Source organism: Serinus canaria, chromosome 13 (assembly GCF_022539315.1).
Source record: "Serinus canaria isolate serCan28SL12 chromosome 13, serCan2020, whole genome shotgun sequence".
Classification (NCBI taxonomy): Eukaryota; Metazoa; Chordata; class Aves; order Passeriformes; family Fringillidae; genus Serinus; species Serinus canaria.
The window spans coordinates 18,028,572-18,053,324 of NC_066327.1; the positions used below are offsets into that span (position 1 = coordinate 18,028,572).

Consider the following 24,753-nt stretch of genomic DNA (forward strand, 5'->3'; position numbering starts at 1 on the left):
TATCTGGTAAAACAGACAGCTCTCCTGTGCCATACAAGCCAGCAGCATTTACTCCGTTTCTTTTGTGCCCAGTCCAGTAACTAGGGATGACCATTTTTATTACAAAGCTAGAACTATGCAGACAGAATTCTGGATGAAAACTTTAGGCTAGAATTTTAAAACTCAAAATACGCCAAAACAATCTTGCACAAGCTAGTATCATGTGTGCTTGCAGGCACAAAAACAAAGTATGAGATAGTTCAAAAAGCTGGATGCCAGGCTCCCTCATGGCCTGCAGCTTGTCTAGCTTTGAGTTCAGATTGTGTTCTTACACAGAAAGGCTGAGTAGATACCACATGTGTGTTGTTTCCACTTCTTACCTGATGAGCCTGCTGGAGCAGCTCCATCCTCTCCTGAAGAATCTGGCAATCATATTCTCTGCTTTTCCTCAGCATCTGACGTCTTAGCTTTTCTACTGCTGTCCTCAGCTCTTCCTGCTGTTTTTCAGTGAGTAGCTCCCCAAACTTTATCACTGTTTCTTGCTGCAAAGCATTGTACAAGGTGGCTTCAAGCTCCTGGATCCTCTGGTTGATGCAATACCAAAAGTCAATTAGAGATGAAACATGGTTTAAACCACATTGGAAACTGGGGAATTGGTGGCAGATTCAGACCCCTGCATGTGAGGCAGTCCCTGTGCTCAAGTGTGCAAAAATGTGAAAAACTGAACTCAGAAAATGGTTCTATATTCTGAAAAAAGGATAGGAACTTTTATTTTTAAAGTACTTTAATATTAACTTTCACTGAAATCCTTCACTTCTACTCTTTTTTATGGAGTTGGAGTTGGACGAAATGTTCCTATCTGAAGTGTAAATTATTTCACCAATTCTAAAATTTCCACCTGTTATGCTAAAAAACTCCAGCTGGACAAGCCGATATTAATGAGCAATATCCGCCTTAAACTGACAAGAGTTTCAGACTTCAGGAGATGTGCCTTTTTATGACATCAAAAGGTGAGCTATTGTGTTGAAGCTGTGCAGATTGTATGCTAGTACATCGAAGAATGAGGAAAGAACAAATTTTAAGAAACCCAATACTAACAAAAAAGCAAAAATCTCTCCTCCTGATTCAAGGAAAGTCTGTATGCTATTGCAGAGTTGGCCAGTATGTGCTGCAGAATTTCCTTTGTACATACCATGTACGCTTGGTCAAGAGCTTGCTTTCTGTAGTCTAATTCTTCCTCCAAATAACCTTTTATTTTGCAAAATTGCTCCTACAATGAAGGATCATTTGGACAGAAAAACAAATTAGTTACTCCAAATACTTTAGGAAGTTTTATCAAATCATTTACAGATATCTAATTCAGCAGGACAAGGAGACTGGTTTTCGACTGATACTCAGCAGAGTTATTAATACCTGACTCAGCTAGAAAAGAAGGAAGGGCAAATAGCTGTAGATTGCTCTTGTAGGTGAATACGTCTGATGTACATGGAACTAAATCCGTCCTCTCTGTTGGCTTCAGTGGTACTGCTTGGCATTTCAGTAGAGAAATTTAGGGTGTTCTGTGTGATTTTTCTAAAGATACTTCCTCTGGCATAAGGAATTACTCTTTTTGTGCCTTCTCTTATTTTTGAAGAGGTGTAAAAGTGGACTGAACTAAACAGGAACTAACTATACATTCACATTCCTTGGGGACAGCTGCTGTGCTCTATCTTATCTGTCCACCTTAAGCTGAACAGACTTAAGTACAGACATATCACAGGAACAAAACACAAGCCACTACAGCTGTCTAATTCTTGTAGTCATGTTTGTTCATCTTGAAGGTTACTGCCATTGACAAGAATAGGAACAGGGTATGGTACTAACTTTACTTAGTGTGTAATGAAAGCCAACAGTGTTATGATTCAGTTCAACAATTTCTAACATGCTGGTCCTGAATAAAATGCAATACAACAGCTGATGTTTAGGCTGTGAATCTTACGAGACAAACAATGCATGCATCTCTCAAAATTATTGAGAAATCTTTGAACCCTCTGTACTTGTTAATAAACACTCATCCTCGTGGAAAGAGAGAGGAACTTTTTAAACTTTTACTATTTCTGTTACTGTTATTCTGCATGTGAGCTGGACCAGGAACAATTTTATGGATTCACCAATAATCAGACAAAAGCTGATAGTTCATTTGTCAATACACTTTCCTAGTTATTTTTTGGCACATCAAGTAAGTGTGACACGATCAGTGTCCCTAAAACATGTAATAAGGAAAGTTTTCTTACCATATCACTTTCCAGTTCCATCATCTTCTGATGCAGAGCAGCTTCAGCTCCCTCAATCTGCTGGATCCACTGGAGAGAAGACAATGAGACCTGTAACCTGCTGTGTTTTCTAGCACACAAGCAGTGGCAAATGGGCTATGTACAGCATCTTGTTAGTCTGTTTTTAGCAGCTATTGCTGCTGAGCTTGTCTTGAGGCTGTTTGTGACAGAGGCCATGATGTCTGCAGGTAGCACTTGGCAGGGAAGCAAGCAAGAGGATTATCACTGCTGGGTCACCAGAAGATAGAAAAGCACACACCGTTGGACGGACAAGGAGCCCATTCCATCCCATGCATAAGGGCCCACAATGGGGCTATAGCATCTCAAAAATAGTTTAGTTGGCTTTATGGCAGTTTTTTTTGAAGCGGAGGCATTGTTGTGCAGAGTCCTTGGAAGCTGTCATGTTGAAATCTGTATGCTGCATTTGAGCCTTAAAAAGCAATTTTAGCCACCCCCCACTTTCTTCCTAATTTTTGAAACAAGAAATGTAAACACATACTTTCAGTGAAATCTTGGCATACAGATGCTTTTGGAAGCTATAGAAATCTCAGGACGGTAAATCCCAAACTTTATCTAATTACAGCTTAAATTTCTGATGCTTTCTCATTCGGCTTTCAATTGCAAGTTTTGTTTCATATTATTTTTGTATTTGTAGTTCTTTCTACTGCACAGCTTGGGCCAGCTCAGTTTGTTATTTTTGCTGCTTCAGCAAGGTGTCTGGGACTGTGCTGGCACAGTTTATTTTATTTGGGGAATACTCCCAACAGTAGAAAGTTTAATGATATTGATGACAACAACAGGGCAGAAAATGTGTTAGATGAGGCTTTAGATAACATGTGAGAAAAGCAACCATGCAGTTTACCTTTTCTGCCAAGGACAATACCGTGGAAGCCTGAATTATGGCCACTTGTTCTTCATTCCTTAAATTCTGTGAAGAGAAAGACAGGAAAGAGGAAAATTGGCAGCAGTTTCCTTCATGAACAAAGACAATCCAGCCTACAAACCAGGTCCACAGTTTTGAGAGGATACCTGTAGTACTGAGTATTTGGTTTCCATTGAAATATTCAGTGTCTGTTCACTTATTAAGAAGACCACGAGTTTCGCCTTTCTACATAGTATAGATTAATTGTATCATTCATTCCATTACACCTTAAGAGAAATGTTAACTAAAATTAGACTCATTTGTTTGTCTTCATGCTAGTTTTACAAAGCTGAATTTCCGTTAAAGCTTTTGTAGAAATAGTGCTGATCTACATTGTTTTTATTTCTTATAAACTTTTTAAAGATGTATCTAATGTTGGCCAGAGATACAGCATCTCTTTTACTTGGACAGCTATGCCCTCTTAGAAAGCCACAGGGAATTTGATAATTCTTGCCTATTTATGAAACGGTAAGAAAGAATCCTAGTCCTGATGAAGAGTGGTTAACTCAGACTGCCAAACTCCTTCCTGTGTTTTCCTGAGTGAACAGGGTGCAGTCAGGCCCAGCCCCAAATATTGGTGGTCTTTGAACATTCTTCCCAGTCTGCTAAACCGTACAGAACAGATGCATAATTTAACAAGTGTCTTTGAAAACAGTCATAACTATACATAACACTTACTGCACTATACAAAATGCAGCTTGTAAAGACAAAATATCTCCTATTTCAACTTACCCCATTATCACCTAGGATGTCTAACTGCTTTATAAGGTCTGGGATGCTGACATCCTGCAAAGAGAGAGTATGGTAAAGGCATGGCATCCACCTTTTATCATGGCTGCAATATTCATCTATCCTATGAACAACGTGGAAGTCAGACATTTTGTTTTATCCTATGGAAATGCATCACACATTGATTTCAGTTGCCTTTGAACCAGATTTTATCATTATGGAGAGAATTTTGAGTATAACTGAACTGTGTCTGGCACCACACTCTTTCTTACATTAGACCGAGTTTAAATACCTAAAGTCTACTGGAATTATTTGTAATGGATTATATGGGCAGCATCCACCACTCCTCCCACTTCTCCTTAGGGAGAAGCACTGCTTTATACAACGGACCTACCTTAACCCCTTCCTTCATGCAGTAGATCTGTAGAGCACTCACACCATCTGAGAATGGGTGAATCTGGAGATTAAATGGTGGGGACCGTCTCTCTCTTTCCTGCAAATTAATTGAAAATATGCTAGAGAATCTATTAGAATGAAGGAAGTGCACTGCAATAGCTGCTGTTTATATCATGCTTGGCTTGCAAAGCCAAGGAAAGAATCGTGTAGACCTTGTCTGAAAAAGTCAGCCAAGTGGGATAGGATCTTAAATCCAAGGTAACTGTTTAGCAAGAGATTATTTCATAAATTATGTCAATTTGCAAACTGGCTGTGGAAAGGCTGTCACCTAGTATTAGAAAAATCATGCCCACAGGTGTGGCAGCTAAGAGGCACACTCATGTTAATCAGTTAAGCTTACCTGTGCACACTGAGCACCTGGCTCAGGCTAAAGTGAACCAGCTGGGTATGGTGCTTACTATTTCCAGGATATTAGAGCTGACATACTTCACAATTAAAAATGCTAGGCCTGATTTGTTACTCTGTTTTATTGCTACAACACTTGCGTAAATCCTTGATTAAAGCTGGTGTCCAGGGCAAGTGCAATCATGTAATTTTCTACCAGCTCTACTGTAAGAAGTGCACCCATCACCTCCAGCTCAAGGTTGCGGAACTCCAGCAGCTCATTCTGGTCTCGCGCATCCTGCAGCTCCTGTTGCAGACGGTTGTTTTCTGCTTCCATTTTCTCTATCTAACAAAAATATGTAAAATCATTACCTGTGTGAATGTTACAAGAACCATGTACTATTTGGTGAGTAGTAGTTGAGGTAGCATAGGCTGAGCAAAACCTAAACCCTTAAGATGTCTCACAGGATCCAGATAACACTTCAGAATGAACATGCAAACCTTTGGAACATACCTTGTCTAAAAGCTCTTGGTTCCTCTTAATAAAAAGCTGCTTGTCTTCTACCCAGTGTGAGTCCTGTTGGATGGAGCAGTAGTAGTTACAGAATAATCAAATTCCCTAAGGCTGTGCACATTTATTGAAAACTGGACTCACAATATTCAGGAACAAGCTGTCTTTTACAGAACAAAAACATTTTAAGTTTACCAAGGTGTGGCAAGGCTTCTGAACTTGCCAGATCTGCCTATTTACTGACTGGCGACATTACACCTCTTGGAAGTTTATACTGAAATTGTGCTTGGTATTTTGTAAGCAGACTGGGTAAGATACAAAATAGGGGAAAAAACACACAAGAATTTCTTACCTGCCCTTTCTGAGCCAAAGTTTTTTCCAGATCTTCTATTTTGGCTTTATACCTCTGGACTTCAGCTTGAAGTTGCTCCTGAGCCTGTTGAAGTCAAGCACCACATTAAAGAGTAACAAAACCAGCAATGTGACTGGTATTAAAAGGAAACCAGAACCAGCAGAGACTAGGTTCATGCTGTCAGTTCCACTGAGTGAGTGCCCATTAGAAAGATTCTGACTTGGTGATGATTTGTGCCACCCCTTAGACTGGCACACAGATGACACAAGAGAACAGAGCAGTGGATCAGCCCCAACTCCCCACCCAAGCCTGTTCCACCATGGATTGCATCGGAGCAGCAAAACACAAGCTCGGGTATTTTGGGTGCTCTGCTCCAAGACCCTCATAAGGGGCAATCCATAAATTACAAAAAAAGTGCTTAGCAGATCAGAGTGACAACAGGTAGTGGGAAGAGGCAAATTTAACTGCCAGGGGGTTCTTCAAGAACTGACTCAGCTAAATACTAAAAAAACTGATATGATCTCTCAGCTAACTGCTTTGAGCAAGAATCTGGGCTGCAGACTGCCTGAGGTTCCTTCCAGCCTGAATGATTCTATAATTTTATTAGAGGGACAACATTTTTAGCCTTGGAAGGTTTACTGCAGCCTGCATCGTATTAAAATTTAAATGTAATTTGCATTTATCTATTAGAAACATTCAGATGTTCCTAAAGTTGGTGCAGTGTGTGCCTTTGTGAAAACCCACAGGCCTTCATTTGCCTTTAAAACCCAACCCCCATCACACCTAGACAAATGATGAGAAAACCCTTGTGATTCCGTGTCAGGCTGCAGAGTTGTCTGCTTTGGAATGCCTGCCTGTCTGCAGTGTTTTCAGGTTCAGGTGGAGGACAGCTTTCTGTAAACTGAGTGACTCTGTGCATTCTTAATGGTCACTCTCTTTCAAAATGTACTCAGTAAATGAGTGAACAGACATTTCTCAGTGTTATGGATGCTATATGTAGCACCATTCCATTGTATATCTCTTTGAGGGGTTTCTTGTTCTGACAGCAAGGAAATACTGTTACTCTCAAACAAATACTGACCCTGGCTTCTCTTTCAGCATCTATGACCCCTCCTGTCTGTTCCTGCAGCAGTGCATATGCTCTCTGCAGGGCCTGGTACTCCTTTGTCAGCTGTCGAAACCGCAGCTCTGACTCTTCTGCTGCTAAACCCTGAAGAATAAGAAGGGACATGTCTAAGCCATGGAGAGCAAAGCACTGTCAAAGCAAAGAATGCAAAAGAGATTTGTTAAGCCCAGTAGCTGCTTTACAGATCTTGATTTGAATAGTGTTTTGGATCACAGTGAGCTTGCTGTGATCCAAAATTAAAAAAATGAGGAGATTATACAGCATTTATAACACAGTATCAGCTGAGTTTGAAGAGACCTACAAGGATCATTGAGTCCAACCCCTGGCCTTGCAAAGCATCATCCCCAAGAGTCACTGAGAGTGTTGTCTAAACACTTCTTGAACTCTTGTCAAGCTTGGTGCTGTGACCACTTCCCTGGGGAGACCATGCCAATGCCCAGCCACACTTTGGATGAAGGACCTTTTTCTAATATCCAACTTAAACCTCCTCTGACACAACTTCAGGCCATTCCCTCAGGCCCTGTCATTGGTCACCACATAGAAGACATCAGTGTCTGTCCCTCCTCCTCCCCTCACGAGGAAGTTGTAGACTGCAATGAGGTCTCCCCTTAGTCTCTTCTCCAGGCTGAATAGAGCAAGTGACCTCAGTTGCTCCTCATACAGCTTCCCCCCAAAGCCCTTCACCACCTTTGTTACTCTCCTTTGAACACTCTCTAGCAATTTAATGTTTTTTTTATATTGTGGCACCCAAAACTGCAGACAATATTAAAGGTGAGACCACCACAGAGCAGAGCAGAACAACAGGACAATCCCCTCCCTTGACTGGCTGGCAGTGCTGGGCCTGATGTCCCCCAGGAGATGGGTGGCCCCCCTAGCTGCCAGGGCACCGCTGACTCATATTCAACTTTCTGTCAACCCCTGGGTCCCTTTCCAGGCACTGCTTTCCAGCATCTCATTCCCCAGTCCATCTGCAGATCCAGGGTTGCCCCATCCCAGGTGCAGAATCTGGCACTTTCCCTTGCTGAGCTTCATCTGGTTGGTGATGGCCCAGCCCTCTTGATTCATCAAGGTCTCTGCAGGGCCTCCCTGCCTTCGATGGAGTCAAGAGCTCCTCCCTATTTTGTATCATCTCAGAACTTGCTCAGTATCCCTTCCAGTCCCATGTAATTTAAGCCCAAGTAATTTATGATGAAATTGGAGAGCACAGGGCTTAAGATGGAGCCCTGCAAAACCCCACTAGTGACAGGTCACCAATATGATGTCATCCCATTCACTATGACTCGCTGATATGTCTTTAACTACAAGAAATGTGATAGGTTTCCTTGAAAGAGGAGAGGAAAAAAATACACCTCAAATTGCAGGGCAGTCATACCTATAGACTCCACATACTATATTGTGGAAGAAACTCTCAGCATTTTAGTATATGAGTAAACAAAATTAAAGACAAACTTAAAAGGTATTTGTCACTCAGCATGCACTGTAAAAACTTAAGTGTTCTTGAGAGCCTGACCGCTTGTTTTCAAAGTCCTCTGTTGAAAACCTGTAAATTGTCTGTGGAAAGTGTCAGATCTTACCTCATCCAGATCATCATCTGGGGTTGCTGGTGTCCTGTCTGTTCTATATGAGGCCACAGAGGATGTTTCAGAGTCCATAGAATCATCATCATACCCAAAAACTGTATCCACCACATGTCTCTATAGAAGGAAAAGCATGATCTGAACCTTAATGTAAACTCATAGCATGTGTTCTAGAGAGCAGCAGAGGGGGCAGTTGCTAGTTCAAAGATGAGGTGTGAAAAGTGGACAGTGGGCTACCCCTGCAATTACCATCTTTACACAAACTCAAAGGAAACCCATTGAAGATCAGGTCTTGTGCCAATGGAGAATAAGTCTGCTGAATAATTTTTCTGAGGGTCTAATGGGAGGGTCTAATTTGGTCTAATTCTGAGGGTCTAATTTTTCTGAGGGTCTAGTTTTTCTCAGTCTAAGTGGAAAACCTAATGTGAGCAGCAACATGCCAAAGGAAAAGTCTCTGCCCTTGGAGGAAGGCAGGAGAATTGTCTTCTTCAGAAGACATCTATCAACATGAAAAGTGTAGTGTGCAAAGGTTACACCACAAGGAGCTAGAAACATGTGTAGGATAGGTGTCCCTCCTTCTTCTCTCACAGACACAGCTGATACTTTTAAAGTCCAGGTGCTTCTCTTGCTGATATTGCTGTTGGATTATATAAGTGGAAGCTATGCTAATACAAAACTAACGTGAAGGAACTTTTATTGCATCTTTCCAGGACTACAGTAACTGGCACCCATTATAAACAATTGCTCATGCTCCACAGTTTGGCTGTACGTCTGACACCTCCCTATTGCCAATTTTGTAGCTGAATTAAATCAGATGAAAACTGTGAGATGTGTCCTGTGAAGACACAGATGCTTGAGCCTGCAGGCTTGGTTTCAGGGTACCAATTTGAGCACTTAAGTACTCAGCTTATGGAAAATTCTGAAGACAAACTGATCAATGAGCAATTAAGATGCACTTCTTAGCAACATCTTTCACCTTGCTGACAGGCTAAAACCTTCTAAACCTGGAGTTTGAATCACACAAAAAACATGTACCAAAGATGTCAATTAGCTTTTGCATATATTATAATTTTTGCTCATTGTGTTGTCAAGTGAAAACAATTGCCATATTCTCCAATGTTATAATCTCTGGTTTAGAAATCAAATTTACTGATGAAAATACTATTCGGTCCTTGCTGTGTCTGCTATACATCACTTCACAACCCACAGAGAAACATATGATGACACAGCTAGGATTTACTGGTCTGAAATTCCCAGTGCGTAGACAGTGCTGTGTGACTTTCACAGAACATGGCTGACGCACTAAGGGATGTCCTTGGAGGACTGAGTGCAACCAAGTAACCCATATTTCCACTTTTTGGAGGTGGGACATGAATGCTGCAAAGTCATGCTTCACATCTAGCTGATAAAGGAGCTATGCAAACCACTCCTGACTACTCAGCTCGAAAATTGTTGTAAATTATACCAGCTTTGGACTTAACCCAATTCAGGGTGATACAAAGGTTAGTCAAAGGCATGTGGAACTGAGCAGGAGAGAATGACACAGTATCTCAGGCAGAAATTTCCACCTGAAGAACAGAGATGCACAAGGATTTGGCTTTAGTCCACATGTGCTGTGAAAAATAGATTGCAGAAAAAAAATTCTCATAATGGTAATACCTCTCAGCATAACAGACCCTGAGACCAATACTTATAGAAACCAAATGGAAGGACCATTATTACTACTGGGGGGGGTGGGCATGGGAAGGACGACAGATGGGGCAGGAGCCCCATTTTGCTGAAAATAAAATAGCTGCACACCCTTAACAGAATTTCAAAGTGGATTTAAAAAGCTTTCCCAAAGTAACTAAGGAATTTATAAACCTGATCACTAAAGCAGATTGTTATAATCCACAAAGCTCTGTTTAATCAGATTGCTAGTGTGTTTTCCTACACAGGCTACTTGAACACTGTAAATAAGAAACAATTTTTCATCTCACCTTGATTGGTTTTGAGCTCCTTTTATGCTTTCTCCGACGAATGAGTTTCTCCCTATCCTAGAAAGTAAGATTAAAAAGTTACTCTCTCTTCTCTTCTTTAAAGCTGACAGATGGCCAAATATATGGAGGAAATAAATAATGGAAGTTCCAGTGACTTTCTCCATATGTTCAAACAGGAATCTGATTCCAGGTAGAAGGGAGGATTCATATCCAAATCTGTATGTGTGTTACCTGAAAACCACCTGAAAAAAGCCTTTGTGCATTTGCCTTGAGCAGCTGTCAAACAACATGAGCAGCTGTCAAACAACATGAGCAGCTGTCAAACAACATGAGCAGCTGTCAAACAACAGGAGCTGATGGATTGCCCTCTAAAATCATTGGGAGGCCTGGTGCATGGGTTTGGGCACCGTATAAGGGGCTGTCTGCCTTTCCTGATGAGGAGATGCTGCCCCTGTCTCAAAGCCATTAAATGATGGGAGTGTCGATCTCACCATTCCTAGCAATGATAACTTTGAAGAGACAACAGCCTGCTTTGGAATCCTTCTCCTCATTATCATACTGCAAAGTTCACTGACAAAGGAACTGTCAGCATTAAATGACAGAATAACTGGAAACCCACTGTCTAGCGGTACAAGCTTTTCCAGCACACAATATGGCACTGTGGGCCGGCCTCTTGTTAAGGGAACTTTTTAAGCATGACTTAGTTATAATGGTAAAACACCTCGGCACAGCCCTGCCTTGAGAACATGCAGGTACCTTCCCAAGCTCCACAGCTCTTAGTCTGCATTCCTTTCTGGAGCTCAATTCACAGTGTTATGGTTTGAGTTGCAGGGGCTGATGCTCCACTACAAATTCAGTAAACTGCACACATGCATACCTACAGCTAAACATCTGCAGATGTTAAAAGCAGGTAAGGTATTAATGCTCAGACCTCCAGTTATAAGGAGAAATACTGTCAGTGGTAAACTGTACACAGCAATCATTCCTAATTTCCTTGTGCTCTGGACATACCCTTGTTAACTCATCAATTATGTTCTGCTGTTCTATGACCTGAAGCTTTAAAAATTCAGTTTCTTGTTCCTCATTAGCCTGATCCAGGTCATTGAGAGATCTTAATTTCTTTAGAGGAGGATGTGATGTTATTTTTTCTCTCTGTGGTAAGAAGAAAACAAAAAAGAGATAAAATAAGATCCAGCAATTAGAAGGCCACCTTTCAGTTAAAAACTAAACATCACCTTTTGTTCATTTCAGCTATACAGACCTTTAAAAATGCCTCAGCTACACCTTTTTTTTATTCATGTCCATCAGTGCTTCTTAACAATAAAATACCACAGCATGGCTGAGTTCTTCAACCAGAACAACAAAGCTTTAGCTATTTAGTTACCATGTGGCAATACAGCCTCTACAGTTCTTAAAGGTCACATACCATAGCACTTCCTTGGCCACACATCAAGATGCCACCACGTGTGGCAAACAGAGTTGAACCTGTCCAGTGGGTAGGCAGATAGTATCTACTCTCACAACCTCATGTCCTTACTGATATTCAATGTGAGGCACATTGAATACACAGTGAGGCAATGGACCTGCTTTACTCATGTTAAAGACATGCATCCAGTCACACCAGGAGGAAAGCCAAAAACTGTGATAACAGATTTATTTTAACCACAGGTCAATATCCTGCCTGCTCCTGAGCACATGTGGGAAAGGAGATGGCTACAACCTGTGAGAATTGCTCTAGCCACTGACAGCTTTCGTGATTTGCGCGTCCATAGTGCGAAGAGCAGGTATCAGGGAGCTAAGTGAGCACATGTACACTGTGTCAGCAGATATGCACCAGTGGTACTGCCCACTGATGCCTAATGGATGCAGATTCCCAAGTCCTTTCTCTTTGCTGTGGGAGACTCCAAGGGACTGTGATCTGCACTGCCACAGCTGTGGAAGAATATTTCTGACCCATGACACCTGCAATAAGTTTATCTGTCTTCTAGGAATGGGTAAATTGCAGAGTCCTTAAGTGGATTAACTGTGTAACACTAAAGTCTGTTTTCTGTGGGACAGGAAAGTGAATCTGATCACCTCTGCCTAATCAGCAGGAAAGCTGCTCCCATTGCAGAACACTTAGCCTGCTCAGGACAGTGGCTACTACAGGTCAGGGCAAGGTCCATGAACACCTTTAGCAAGGGAAGTCATCTCAGTCTGCCAACTTACATCTGGCAACCCAGAACATCCACCTCCTTTTTCATTAGTGCCAAAGCCACGTCAGTGCTTGTGTAGGAACATAGGGCCTGGAAGCAGACTGATAATCAAGGATATACACAACAGTTTTGACCCCACTTCATATGGCCGACATGGGAAATGTAGAGCCCTAACCAAATTTAAACACCACCATTCTCCCTTTCCCATATCCACCAACCACGCATGTTTTACTGAAAGATTCTATGTTCTTAGTGCCATACCCGAAGTTTACTTTGTCATCATCAGCTCTAAAAGAAACGTTTACACGTTGCAAGAACATCATTCTGGCTGAAAACATCACTCTTAACAGTGCTCTTCTTAACACTCTTCCTTTTTGAGCTCCAGATAAAAAAATAGCACAGGAGGACATGCCTCAATGATATAACATTTTCCTCTTTTGGTTTTTTTTTGATTGACACTCAATATTCTAACTTTGAAAATATAATTAAAGACTGTGATTATGCATTCATGTAAATATATTGCCCATGTATGCATAATACACAATGTTATGGTGTGTAAGTCTATAATAATACAGACCAAAATGTGGCTGTATCTTAGCAATAGTATTACACATTATATACAATGCATATTCTCTATTCATATACATCATGGAATATGCAGATGTGACCACCAAAACATAGATCCTCCAGTAATACTCATTTTTCTCTTCAGTACCAACCATTTCTATATTTTCTTTAGTGACTGCTTTGAGTTTATCTTCCATGCGCTGCAAAGACTGCATAAGTTCATCATTTCTCTTCGTGAGGCACTTGTTCTTTTCCAGAAGAGGTTTACATTGTTTCTCAGCTTCTCGGACACGCTTCAACTGGATTGATAACAGCAATTAATAATTGTCATGAGAGAAACATTAATATACTTGTAATTTGCAATCTTGACAGCTATTTTACAATTATGACATAAAGAACATTGAAGCTGGCTAAACTGATATGAAAGGAGTGCATTAAGATTTCTAGCTCAGGAATAAAAAAACCCATCAAGAGTTCAATTTATCACCCTCATCCTTAAGCAGAGAAGTAGGAATATAAACAGGTTAAATAGCCAGGGTTCTAATTCAACACACAGGTATCACCACAGAGTGGACAATCACATAAAGGGATCAATTCAAAGTTGTCAATTCTTCCTAGACTCAGTACTTCACTATTTTCATCCTGGTCAAATACTGGACTACAGACCTAACAGACATTATTTCATTTACAAGGTAAGTCTCACCGTGCACAAGGTAAGCCACCAAGCACATGTTGTGTGCTCAAAAGGAGGGAACAGAAACATTCACACAGAATCCTACAAGCCTTGCTGCCTCGACCTCTGCTGTAATTTTGAACTCACGTAATTTCAATGAAATTACTGTTTTATTCTAGGATAAATAGTCCTCCTCAGCCTCCTGAGTGATGGACAAGGCATGTTCATCACCAGCTTTATCCTCTTTGCCTTTTCCCATGGCTCTCAACCTCCTCTGTCTGCCAGTGCAAAAGCTCACATACCAGCTCGTTCCGTTCATCAACGAGCAACGTGTTCCGGTCTTCCAGCTTCCGAATGGTGGCATTCAGCTCTGCTATCCTCTTCTGGTTTCTGCGCAAGTCCTGTGCATGGGCAACAATGTCACACAGTTACTGTTTCTCTTCAAAATACATGCTTGGGAAAAGAATCCTTAAAAAATAGTCAACCTAAACTGTCATCATCAACAAATTATCTTAAGGGACTTTCACAGTACTGAATATGTTGGCAATATATATATATATATATATATATATATATTTTTTTTTTTTTTTTTTTTTTGGAGGAAGTATCTGGTTTGGGGATACTTTAACTGAAAATTTTAAGCCATTAAAAAAAAAAAAAGAGATGGTGCCAAACAGATGATAAATTTTTATGACAGAGATAAAAAAGCTAAAAGATTCTAATTTTTCTTCTCTTTTCCTATAGATTGCTTCTATTTGCTGAGCCACTATCTCAGGTGAAAAAGCCAGGACAAACCTTTCTGTATCAATTACATTTACTTTCTTATTTCTCATTTGTAGATATGAAATTATGCTTTTAAATATGCATTGGTTGTGTAAACATCTTCTGTTTAGTCACACAATGGGTGACTTGTGTGCTTTGTGAATGACACCCAAGGGCTGTCTGGGGGAAACAGACAAAGAGGAGGATCTCCTAAGGGTCTCACAGATTCTCCATGCCCAGCGTTTTCCTTGCCCCTCCCTGCTCATCCTTGTAATTCTATCTGGTTTTGAGGATGCATGTTATCTAGGTAGTTAGGTTCATCAATGATTCTTTCAAAGGGGCTCTGATTATTTAGGATGTGTTATATTTGTGACTAGAACAACTGATGAAAACCAGCAGTACAAAGTTTTGTCCAATTAGCATGCCCTCTGAAGACTCTATGGACATTAACTTGTCTGTAGTGAAAGACTTGGAATGTTTTCTAGGGCCTGAGAAGGTATGTCAGAAAGAAACAGACATCCACACTACTGTTTTGCAGGACCAGTAAAACCTGCATACAGGGCTGCTGCAGTGCTCCGAACCATCTCCAGCCCTTCCTGGGATTTCTCTCTTGGGACTGCTCATGTTACACTCTGCCTCCTTCACCAAAAAGAGCTGTTCATCCAGAGCTTCCTTTTGCAGCTGCAGCTTCTGCACATAGCCTGTCTGTGTCTCCAGTTCTTTCTCCAATGAAAATATGATCCTGTCTTTAGCCTTGATCTCATCCATCTGAATGAAAGAAACACCAGAACAATATTACTGTGTGAAGGCAACAGCATTTCTCCAATTTGTATTGTATGGTTTATTTAAGAGTAGTGATCCCCCCTCAAATATGCTCTACCATACTGCACCAGGCCTGTAAAACAACACAGTCTAAGCCATACCCATAATTTAGCACAGCAGCACATTCATTGAGCATTTTGGCAACACAAGAATACACCTCTAGGATGCAGACTGTGAATTGGAGGGGGGGGGGAGGTAATCATTCTTGACAGTTTAAATTCCTTTTTATTTTACTTAAATTGTAAATTCTTGAATTCCAATTTTCAAGCTCAACTTTCTACCATTACAAGCACGTCCAGCTCTCCACATGACAGTGTGTCCTGGTTCTGGCCAGGACAAGGTCAATTTTTGCAATAACCAGAGGTTATTCTATATCATCTCACGTCATTTTCTGGGGATGGGGGAAGGGCTCCCTTCTGGATGAGGGTAGCATGGCTGTGGTCAGGTCACAGGCTCCACGGTGAGCATTTTGCACCCAAGTCACTCTCCTCTCTCATGTACATATCTCATTGCTGTTTCCAGTCAAATGGTCTTACTTCAATTCATTATCTCATCTTTAACTTTTGTGCCTCCAATTCTCCTCTCCACCCCACTGCAGGGAACAGGGAGTGAGCAAGTGTCAGTATGGTTTGGAAAGCCTAAGTGGCAGCACAAATTGGGAAGTTTCCAAAACACAACACAGGGAAACAATGCACCTTTGCTGGTGTGAGCGTTTTGTTCATTTTCCACAGAAATTAGTGAAGGCTACACCAAGGCCAACCCAAAAGATATCTCCTCTCCTGCCATGGTTTATTGTGTTTAGGATACCATAACATAGGCTGGAGAAACCGAAAAACTGCAAGTGCAGATGCAAATGCTCTTTATCTAACCCTCTGCACCTTGCATGTATTAACAAATCAGAGAGCCAGATCCTTATGGATTAGACCAATCACTCTCCTAATTTAGGCTGTTGACTGCCATAACAGTGTTATAACTGACTCAGTGTGATCTATTTATTCCTGACAAATGAAAGTGAAATCTGTAATACTTTTTCAAAGCGAGTTGCATTGCAAGAGATCTGTAACACAGAAAAAGCTAAGAGACAAAAAAGGCAAACTCTGTGCAGCCCAAGAGAACACATGAACTGTTTTGATTACTGACCAGGCGTCGAATATCCCTTTCACTCTCCCATTTGATCTTGGAAATGGCCTCTTGGTGGGACTGATGCTCACTCCGAAGATCGCCTGCCTTGATCTTGTCAGCCTGGATCATATTGTTAAGGGCCTCATCTACCTGCTTTTTGGCAGACTTGAGTTCAGTAATTTCCTGCAGAAGCTTAAGGCGCTCAGAGTCAAACTGTTTCCTGGCCTCTTCACGAGCCTCAATAGTCAGCGCTGTCCGTACTTTATCACTGCTCCCATCCCGCAGTGCGCACAGCGCCGACTTCAGGCGCTGGATTTCACTGTCTCGGACTTTCACCATTCTCGTCATCTCCTGCTCATGCTGTTTGATGAGGTTCTCCCTCACAGCCTGCAGCTCCTTCATTTTCTCCTCATGGAGTTTGGCTTTCAGCTCTGTGATCTGCACGGTGTGCTTGCGTTGCTCCACTTCGCGGATACGTTTCGTTTCTTGAGTCTTTTCTCTTTCGAGCTTAGCAACCTACATTGAGATAAAATGAAAGTCATCTGCTGCCAACGTAACATTATCAAAACAAACCCACCCAGACACATCCACGTCAAATTGAGAAAAAACCCCACTGAGACTCTAGACAATCCTCCATATTCCTAAAACAAAATATAGGCCCGCTCCTGAGGTATTCATGTAGATTATATTGTTTTTACTCAAACAAAAAACCCTCTCTTCTCCAGGTGTCCTGCCTCACACAATGTTTTTAATATTTCCTTCAGAAATAAGACTCCGTATATATGTGTGCATTTGTCTAAAAGCTTTTTAATCCAGCAGTCAAATTCATCAGAAAATTGGAGGGCTCAGAAAAAGCAAAATTCCTACAACTTTCCCATACTGCTCCATTTGAGGGACAGAGGTTACTCCAACTTATAGCTCAGTAAAATGGAGTCTTTTCCAGGGAAGCCATAGGACATCCATAGTAAATGCTGTAATTTGGGAAAAAATCAGACCATTTTTTTAGCGAAGAGTTGTGTGGCCTCTGTTGAATTCTGTGCTACTATTTTTTCCACCTGTTTGTCTTCTTCAGCAGACACTTTTATTTAAAACTGAACTGTCACTCACCTTAGATTTCTCCTGATGCAGCTCAATTTGAATGTCTGTTAGCTTAGTCCTGAGGTCCTCATTGGCAGCCTGTAGGGCAACAATCAGCGCCTCAGGCTTTTCGCCCTTGCTCCGTCCTTTTTTTGACATGGTTTTTTATCAGAGAGTCCACGTGTTTATTTCAAATATGGATTGCCATCTTCTTCTGTTCCTTCCAGTGTCAGTTAGGTCAGCAACTACTGTGTGACATTTCTTAAGGTCCTGGACTCAGCTGCTTTGGAAGCCCTGTAAGAAATAAGACATGCTATTATCTGTCAGTGGACACTGAATCTGGACAGCTCACATGCTTACAGAACACAACAGAGCGCTCCCATCTCCAAAACACTGCAATCTTTGCCTGAAAACCTACAAGGCAGATCCCAGCACAATCATGCTTCTGAACACCAGCCTGCCACACTTTTGGGAATTCCATGCTTGCCCTTTTCTGTTCTTAGAAAGGGGTGCCATGCATTGAAGACAGGTGTTCATTTACCATAAAGATTAGTGCTACTGAGAGTACGAGACTAGAAGGGACAGGTTATTTACTCCAATCCTTGCAGTCTGAGTTAATCACAAACTAGATGCTTTAATCTCAAGGATCTACCAAAAATACCATTCTCTTCCCCTTCCTAAGCCCTGATCCTCTTCAAGATCCTGTGCCAAACTCAAAGACTCTCCACAACACTGCTACCATCTGTCACAAGAGGAAAAGACAAGTGAAGTCCTCAATCAGCACTCCAGGTCTCTGTGGAAGCAGAAAAGGAGTAACATGCAAGGGCCTGTTTAGACTAGAAATTGTCCCCATGGAGTGAGAAATGAGTGCCTATGCCTTTTGGAGGATTAAGATCCTAATTTACAAATGAGGCAAGAAATGACAATATCACACTTTAGTCTCGCAATTGGGGTTTTAACATCTGGTTATTAACCAGATGTTAAAAAATAAAATTCTGGACAAACATCATCATTATCCCTGTATTCATTTTAATTTTATAGCATTATTATTCCCATTTGTGGCTGCTAGCTGAAATAATGTTTGGAGGTCTGGTATATCAGTTTGGAGACAGGCAAAGAGCTGAAACTTTAAGACTGCAAAGAATGGGACAGAGCACAGTGTAGTAGTGGTAGTGGTGAAACTTTCCAGCAATAATGATTAGTGCTCCAGTGCTAGATTCCAGGCCTCCATTATTGTCAGGTTGCACATTACTTTTTTATATTGTATTTGCTTTAGGTACAAAACATAAAAAGAATTATAATCTCCCATGTAAAACAGAAGAGACCTCCAAATATGAAAGACTGTTTAACTCAACAAAAACTTGCATACATCTGTTATAATTTTCTGCTTTCTGAGGGCAAGAGCAGATCGAAACCCTAACTCATACATGTGCTCCTCCCAACACCTTGCTCTTAGACACTTGGTTCTGCTCAAAGAGTGGCTCCACTGTGAAGAGAATTTACCTATGTCAACAAGCAAAAACTCTGATCTAAACTTGTTTTTCTCTGAGCCCAGAGCTGGCATTTCAGCTCTTGCCAAGAAAACAATTAACATGCTAATTTGAAAATCCACTGACCCAACTCTCCATCAGAAAAAGAGAGCTGTAATTCAGGTTAGGTAACTTTAACATGAGGGGATGCTCCAAATCACAACTGCTGATCCAAGCACCCTGGCTCTAGATCCCAATCCTCGCTCTAGAACCAGAACTTCAGAATGTGGCAAACATGATGAGAGTATTATGAGAAGCTTTTTCATCCTTGGCAAATTCTCATGACCTTTCTGAGCTTCACCATCTCTGCCAACAATCTGCAACAATTCTGAGAGAATTTTCTATTCCCACAAAACAGTGAAAATCCCTTGGAACTTAGGAGCAGTTAGAGTGCTTACCTGCTGGAAATTCCAGTAGCCAGACTGGATTCGTGCTTGTTGATTGATCCAGTCTTAGGTCATACTTTAAGGAAATAGTATTTCCACCTGAGCTAATTCCAATTACTGCACCAACTCTGTTAGCTACAACAGGAACACCAGGCATACACAACTCTCTGTGCCTCCAAAATCTGTCTCATTTGCCTAGTGGGATTTGAATGAATTCTAAATTAAGTCTTTGCTTTGGATTTTATTTACCAGGTTCCATCTTTGTTTTGCATTTTTTCAGAATAAAATTCAACCCCTAATTATTGCATACCATTCTCTGTGTGTTATGACACATAACAAAATACATAATTAATGAAAACTGTGATTAAAAGCATGAGTTACATTATTTTAGTATTATATCGTAATTCAGCATGTCAACATCAACCCAAAAACTCAGCTCAGACTTGACAAACAGCTCTTCAGGACAAACCCTAACCACCCTCTGATTTTGACTGCACAAAAATCACTGTATTGTAGTTAGATTTCTAATCAATACCATAATAATTTTCAGGAATATTAAAATGAACGAAGCTCACAATATCCATTGGATATGAGGCTCTACACAAGGAATACGGGATGAATCTTGTGCTGCTAGGCTGCTCATGCTAAAATTACCATTGGCCCTTGCTCTAAAACATGAACCAAAAAAGCCCTATCCAAGCTGGTGACTCCATGGAAACAGTAAAAAGGGTACAGAAGCATTATTGTTACCCACAGCAAAGCTAAGCAGATTTGTTAAAACAATATTCTAGTATTTTGTGGCTAAAATACCATCTGTCTCTTTCTCACACAGTTATTTTCCTAGAAGTTGGCATAACACAATGCATACGGAGAACACTAACAGTGATAAAGAAAATCCTGCCCTATCCCAAAAGTTTTTCAGAATCAGTACTTTTCAGCATAAGATGCAAATGCATACTGACTGGAGGCTCTACATAAGAATGGCAGGATTGTCAGAACAAGGACAAACTCTAACAACCTGCTCAGCTCACTGCAAGACAGGGGCCTAACAAAACATTTTAGTGGTTTTGTACTTTGAGCATTATTTTATGCAAGTGGATCACATTCAACCAACAGACAACATGCACCACCTAGAAGAGAAACACTGTAATTCATGGAGTTAATTGTATCACGCTCTCCTGGGTTTGATTTTAACAACCCAACAAAACCCAATTTTATTTAATTGAAATGCATATAAACAAGAAAACTGAGAGGGAAAGTTCATGCCCCAGATCCTTCTCCTGAAAACCCTTCATTTTCCTTCTAAGGCTATATGAATGATCACCTCTTGTCTTACAGATACCAGAGGAAGGTATCTTATATTCACTACTAAAAACTGTCAGATATTTAAGGAATTTCTCTACTTAAGGAATAAGGTTAACTTTGGAAGTCTTTTGCCATTTTTAGCTCAGCTCTTGATACAGCCAATAAAGGCAGACATTGGTTTTAAAGTAGATTTTAAAAAAAATCTGTACTTTGGCCTCCCACATTCACTTTTAACAACACAGATCTCTACAATGAACTGTTTTCTGTTTTTTCAACAACTGGTTTTTTTTTTTTCAGTTTTAATTTCCATGTTATTTAGGCCCTTTGTTTGAAGTCCATGCAATGTAAGGTTTAACAGGTCTTTCTCTTAAGCACTTTAAGGAGTATTGTAATATTCAATTTCAAAAAATAAACTAATAGCTTGAGAAATGGAGTATGGGGTGAAGATATTACCTCCTGGATGGAGACAGAAGGAACGTATAAAATGAAAATGGGAGCCAACATGCATTTTAGCATCAGCTGCTTTCAATTATTTCAAATAATTCATATTTTTTATAAAATAATCTGAGATTCTGTTATACTTTGCATTATCATTTTTAACATAAAAGATCTGCCATACCAGACTAGCTCTTTTATCCTAACAATTTTCTCAAGCACATCATGCTTTATTATTTATTAGAGTACATTTCATCCAAAGTTAGGAAAGGAATTGTAGTCTATCTAATCTTAATTTACATTCCTTATTTGTTAAACTGTTAACTAAGAAGGTTTCACTGCACAGCTGTGTACTAAAGTGTGTGCTGCACTTGTGTGCCTCTTGTGAAATGCCGCTGTGTGGATGGTCACATACATCAGTTCACTTTGCTGCTCTTGTGACCATGGCTGATGCACACTGCTCAACACAGGAAAATACCATGTCCAAATATGATCTAGAGAAAACCCAGATCCTAAAGTTTACAGGATGAGTGATGGTTTCTCAGCAACCAAGCAGTGATCCAAATGCATGGCAAGCAAACCATACAGTTTCACCACTTCTAGTGAGAAGAACTGAAAGCCCGTTTTTCTGAAAATACTGCATGTTTTATTTTTCCTTTCAAGTTCATTGGATGTTTCAGAGTCCAAACTGCAGACTATGATCCACACTGTTGTGTCATTTCCAAAGAAGCTGTGTTTACACTCATTTGACCTGGCAGCGTACAGTGTGGCCGCACCACAGAGCCTTCTCATGGTTCTTCTAGCATGCTGTTGAATTTTCTATTTAGAGCCCTACCTCCTGGAGCAAAGATTTCTAGTCCTTATATTTTAAAGGAGAAATTCAAACAGACTTTAAAGATACAAAAACTAGAAGTACTACCAAAATTACATTTTTCTACCCTCATGGATTCTGGATTTTGAGAGCTGTTAACAGAGAACTGTACAGATGCTTTGCACAGACCTATAAAGAGAAGGTAGCAGAGAATCCATCTCTGAAGATGGGAAGATAAATTTGCTATAATCTGATGAAGACCCAACCTTGAAGGGATATAGATTTACAGAGGAACTTTGAAGATGTTACCTGCTTGGAGGCTATTGATTTCAAAACACATAATGCAAACACGTAATTATAAATTCAAGTAAATAATAGTAACATAAATATTTTAAAAATTGGTTTTTAAAACAAAAGCATTTGGTTTGCAGTCTTGTAGTACAAATATTGCACTGCCATGCACAAAGATTAAAGAGAAATCTGATGGATGTAGAAGATACAACATCACTGGAAAGTGACTCAAAATTCAGGCATCTGACAAGGGCTGTTTTGCTGCCTCACAACTTCACAAAACCAACAGAAAGCAAAATATTTACCACTATTAAAAATTACCATGACTGAGTAGTGAAAGTATCTTCAGGCTCACACAGTTTGGTTAAAAAGAAGAGGGGAAAACCCCAGAGGTTAGAATTAACAAACTACTTGGATTTCAACTGCTCAAGCTACATTTGAGTTATACCGGCCTTACAGCAGTGGAATCCATCCCCACACCTTTGTTACAGTTGGAGGACTATTTTTGTAACTTTCTAAACCACAATATCAACTATTAAACTAACTAATAGAGATCAAAATTGAAAATTATTCTGGGCATCATTCTATAGTTACATTTCACAGCTTTTTCCTGATTTGAATACCCTGAGGTCACATATGCTTTGTAATGACAGAGAACTTATGCAGCATCTTTCCAGCTACACTGAAGTCTTGAAAGTAAAAAGTCTACCAGAACCCAGCATATATTTATTTACAAATTAAAATAGCGAATCACCTCCTTAAAATACAACCATACACAACCATACATAACCATACATACATAAGCCCCACCTTATGTTCAATTCTTAATGTGCAGGATACTAAAGTTCCTACACAGAAGATTATTTAGCTGGAAATGGCCTCTGAAAGCAGATGGATTACCAAAAGCCACTGAAAGGTGACAGTGGCAAGGTTCTCAGAAAGGAGGCTGAGTCAATGCATTAGCAGTATCACAGAGCTTGAACTTAGGCTTGGAGAGGACACTGGAAATACGTGGCTCAAAATCATCTCCAAGGTGAGAGCCATATTTCTCTACCTTAGGCACTACCAAAACAGAGCAGAAAGTCGGAGAGGTTGCAGTATGTCACTGACAGTCTACTCCTTTCTGCTAGGAGTTCTGCTGACAAGGCAGGGAATCCCAGCAGACCACCAGATTGCCACAGTTCTGGGAAACAAAGTCAAAGGGGCAATCTCTCAACAGCTCCTGGCAGCCACCTCCACTGGGTAACTCCTATGGAAATCCCAGCAAAAACTTTCCAGCCTTTCCTCCCTGAGGCTTTTCCTTGGGATTTTGCTTCTTGTGGAAGCAAGGGTGGAACTGGCTCCAATCTCAGAGCTTGAGTAGAATCAGAGTATCTCAAGTTGGAAGGTACCCATAAGAACCACTGGTCCAACTCCCTGCTTCTCACAGGACCACTTAATACTGAACCACATGATTAAGAGCATCATTCAGATAGTCTTTAAACTCTGACAGGTTTAGTGCCCTGACTACTTCCCTGGAAAATCTGTTCCAGTACCCAGCCACCCTCCCAATGAAGCAGATTTTCCTACTGTGCAGTCTGAACCTCCCCTGGTGCACATTCATTGCATTTCCTTGCGTCCTACCTCTGGTCACCAGAGAGAGGAGATCAGCACCTCCCCATCTGCTGACCCCCTTGAGGAAGCTGTAGACTGTGATGAGGTCACCCCTCAGCCTTCTCCAAGCTGAACAAAGCAAATGTCATCAGCTGCTCCTCCTACAGCTTGTCCTCAAGATCTTTCCCCATGCCTGCTCTGGATCCACTCTCAATAGTTTGATGTCCTCGCATCAAGGTGCCCATGGCATCTTTTGATTGACACAGAACTACTGATAGAGTGCTTGCATGTCGTTATAGAGCACGACACAGCACAAAGTACCACAACTCCATCGGAAGGGTGCAAGAGGGAGATTTATTACAGCAACATTGCTTTTATAGTTTTTCAAGATATTTACTTTTATCCAACATACACATTCACTGCCCATTGGTTATAAGAGAGAAACAAAGTTCCCAGTAGGTGATCAGGGAGCCACATCACTCTGCAAGCCAGCCAGAATCCGAATCTCTTAACTTTCTCTCCTTTATGTCACTATGGTGACAACCTTGGTGTCTTCCTCAGGAGAGATATGGGGCTTCCCTTATCTTCAGGAGGCCTTTGCTAGCTCACAAGAACAGCACAGAATGTCTTCTTGTGCCCTCTTCAACAATGACTGTCTCACCACTACCAGATTTCTCCAAAATCATACCCATTCCGAGAAAACAGCAAGTGTTCTGTCTGAGACAGGCTGAGTACCATTTACAGCACAGCAGCCCTGGGTTTGAAATTCCTATGCAGAGAAGTAGGCCAGATCAATAGAATCAAAACCTGAGTCCGAGCAGAAACAATAAACCTCACATTACTGCCTGAAAAGAAATAAAATATTCTCCTGATAGGCTACCTTGATGCTTAGATCAAGCATGATACCTGCACCATGGC

General features: G+C 40.8%; 1 protein-coding gene across 5 annotated transcripts in view; it reads right to left on the reverse strand.

The window, feature by feature from the left end:
- Positions 1-24,753, reverse strand: part of JAKMIP2 (janus kinase and microtubule interacting protein 2) — a 36,854-nt gene that overhangs the window by 10,998 nt on the left and 1,103 nt on the right. For all 5 annotated transcript variants that reach the window (XR_003944976.2, XM_030229169.2, XM_050979614.1 and 2 more), the window contains exons 2-19: positions 17,516-17,779; positions 16,427-16,924; positions 15,023-15,232; positions 14,005-14,103; positions 13,182-13,328; positions 11,279-11,419; positions 10,268-10,324; positions 8,286-8,405; positions 6,667-6,795; positions 5,586-5,669; positions 5,237-5,299; positions 4,970-5,068; positions 4,337-4,435; positions 3,946-3,999; positions 3,154-3,219; positions 2,253-2,321; positions 1,172-1,249; positions 360-563 (exon numbers count right to left, since the gene is read on the reverse strand). Coding sequence is in view for 4 of the 5 variants with exons in the window: in XM_030229169.2 (XP_030085029.2) it covers positions 360-563; positions 1,172-1,249; positions 2,253-2,321; positions 3,154-3,219; positions 3,946-3,999; positions 4,337-4,435; positions 4,970-5,068; positions 5,237-5,299; positions 5,586-5,669; positions 6,667-6,795; positions 8,286-8,405; positions 10,268-10,324; positions 11,279-11,419; positions 13,182-13,328; positions 14,005-14,103; positions 15,023-15,232; positions 16,427-16,924; positions 17,516-17,644 (2,346 nt within the window). In the remaining variant the exon portion in view is untranslated. The remainder of the gene's footprint in view (positions 1-359; positions 564-1,171; positions 1,250-2,252; positions 2,322-3,153; positions 3,220-3,945; positions 4,000-4,336; positions 4,436-4,969; positions 5,069-5,236; positions 5,300-5,585; positions 5,670-6,666; positions 6,796-8,285; positions 8,406-10,267; positions 10,325-11,278; positions 11,420-13,181; positions 13,329-14,004; positions 14,104-15,022; positions 15,233-16,426; positions 16,925-17,515; positions 17,780-24,753) is intronic.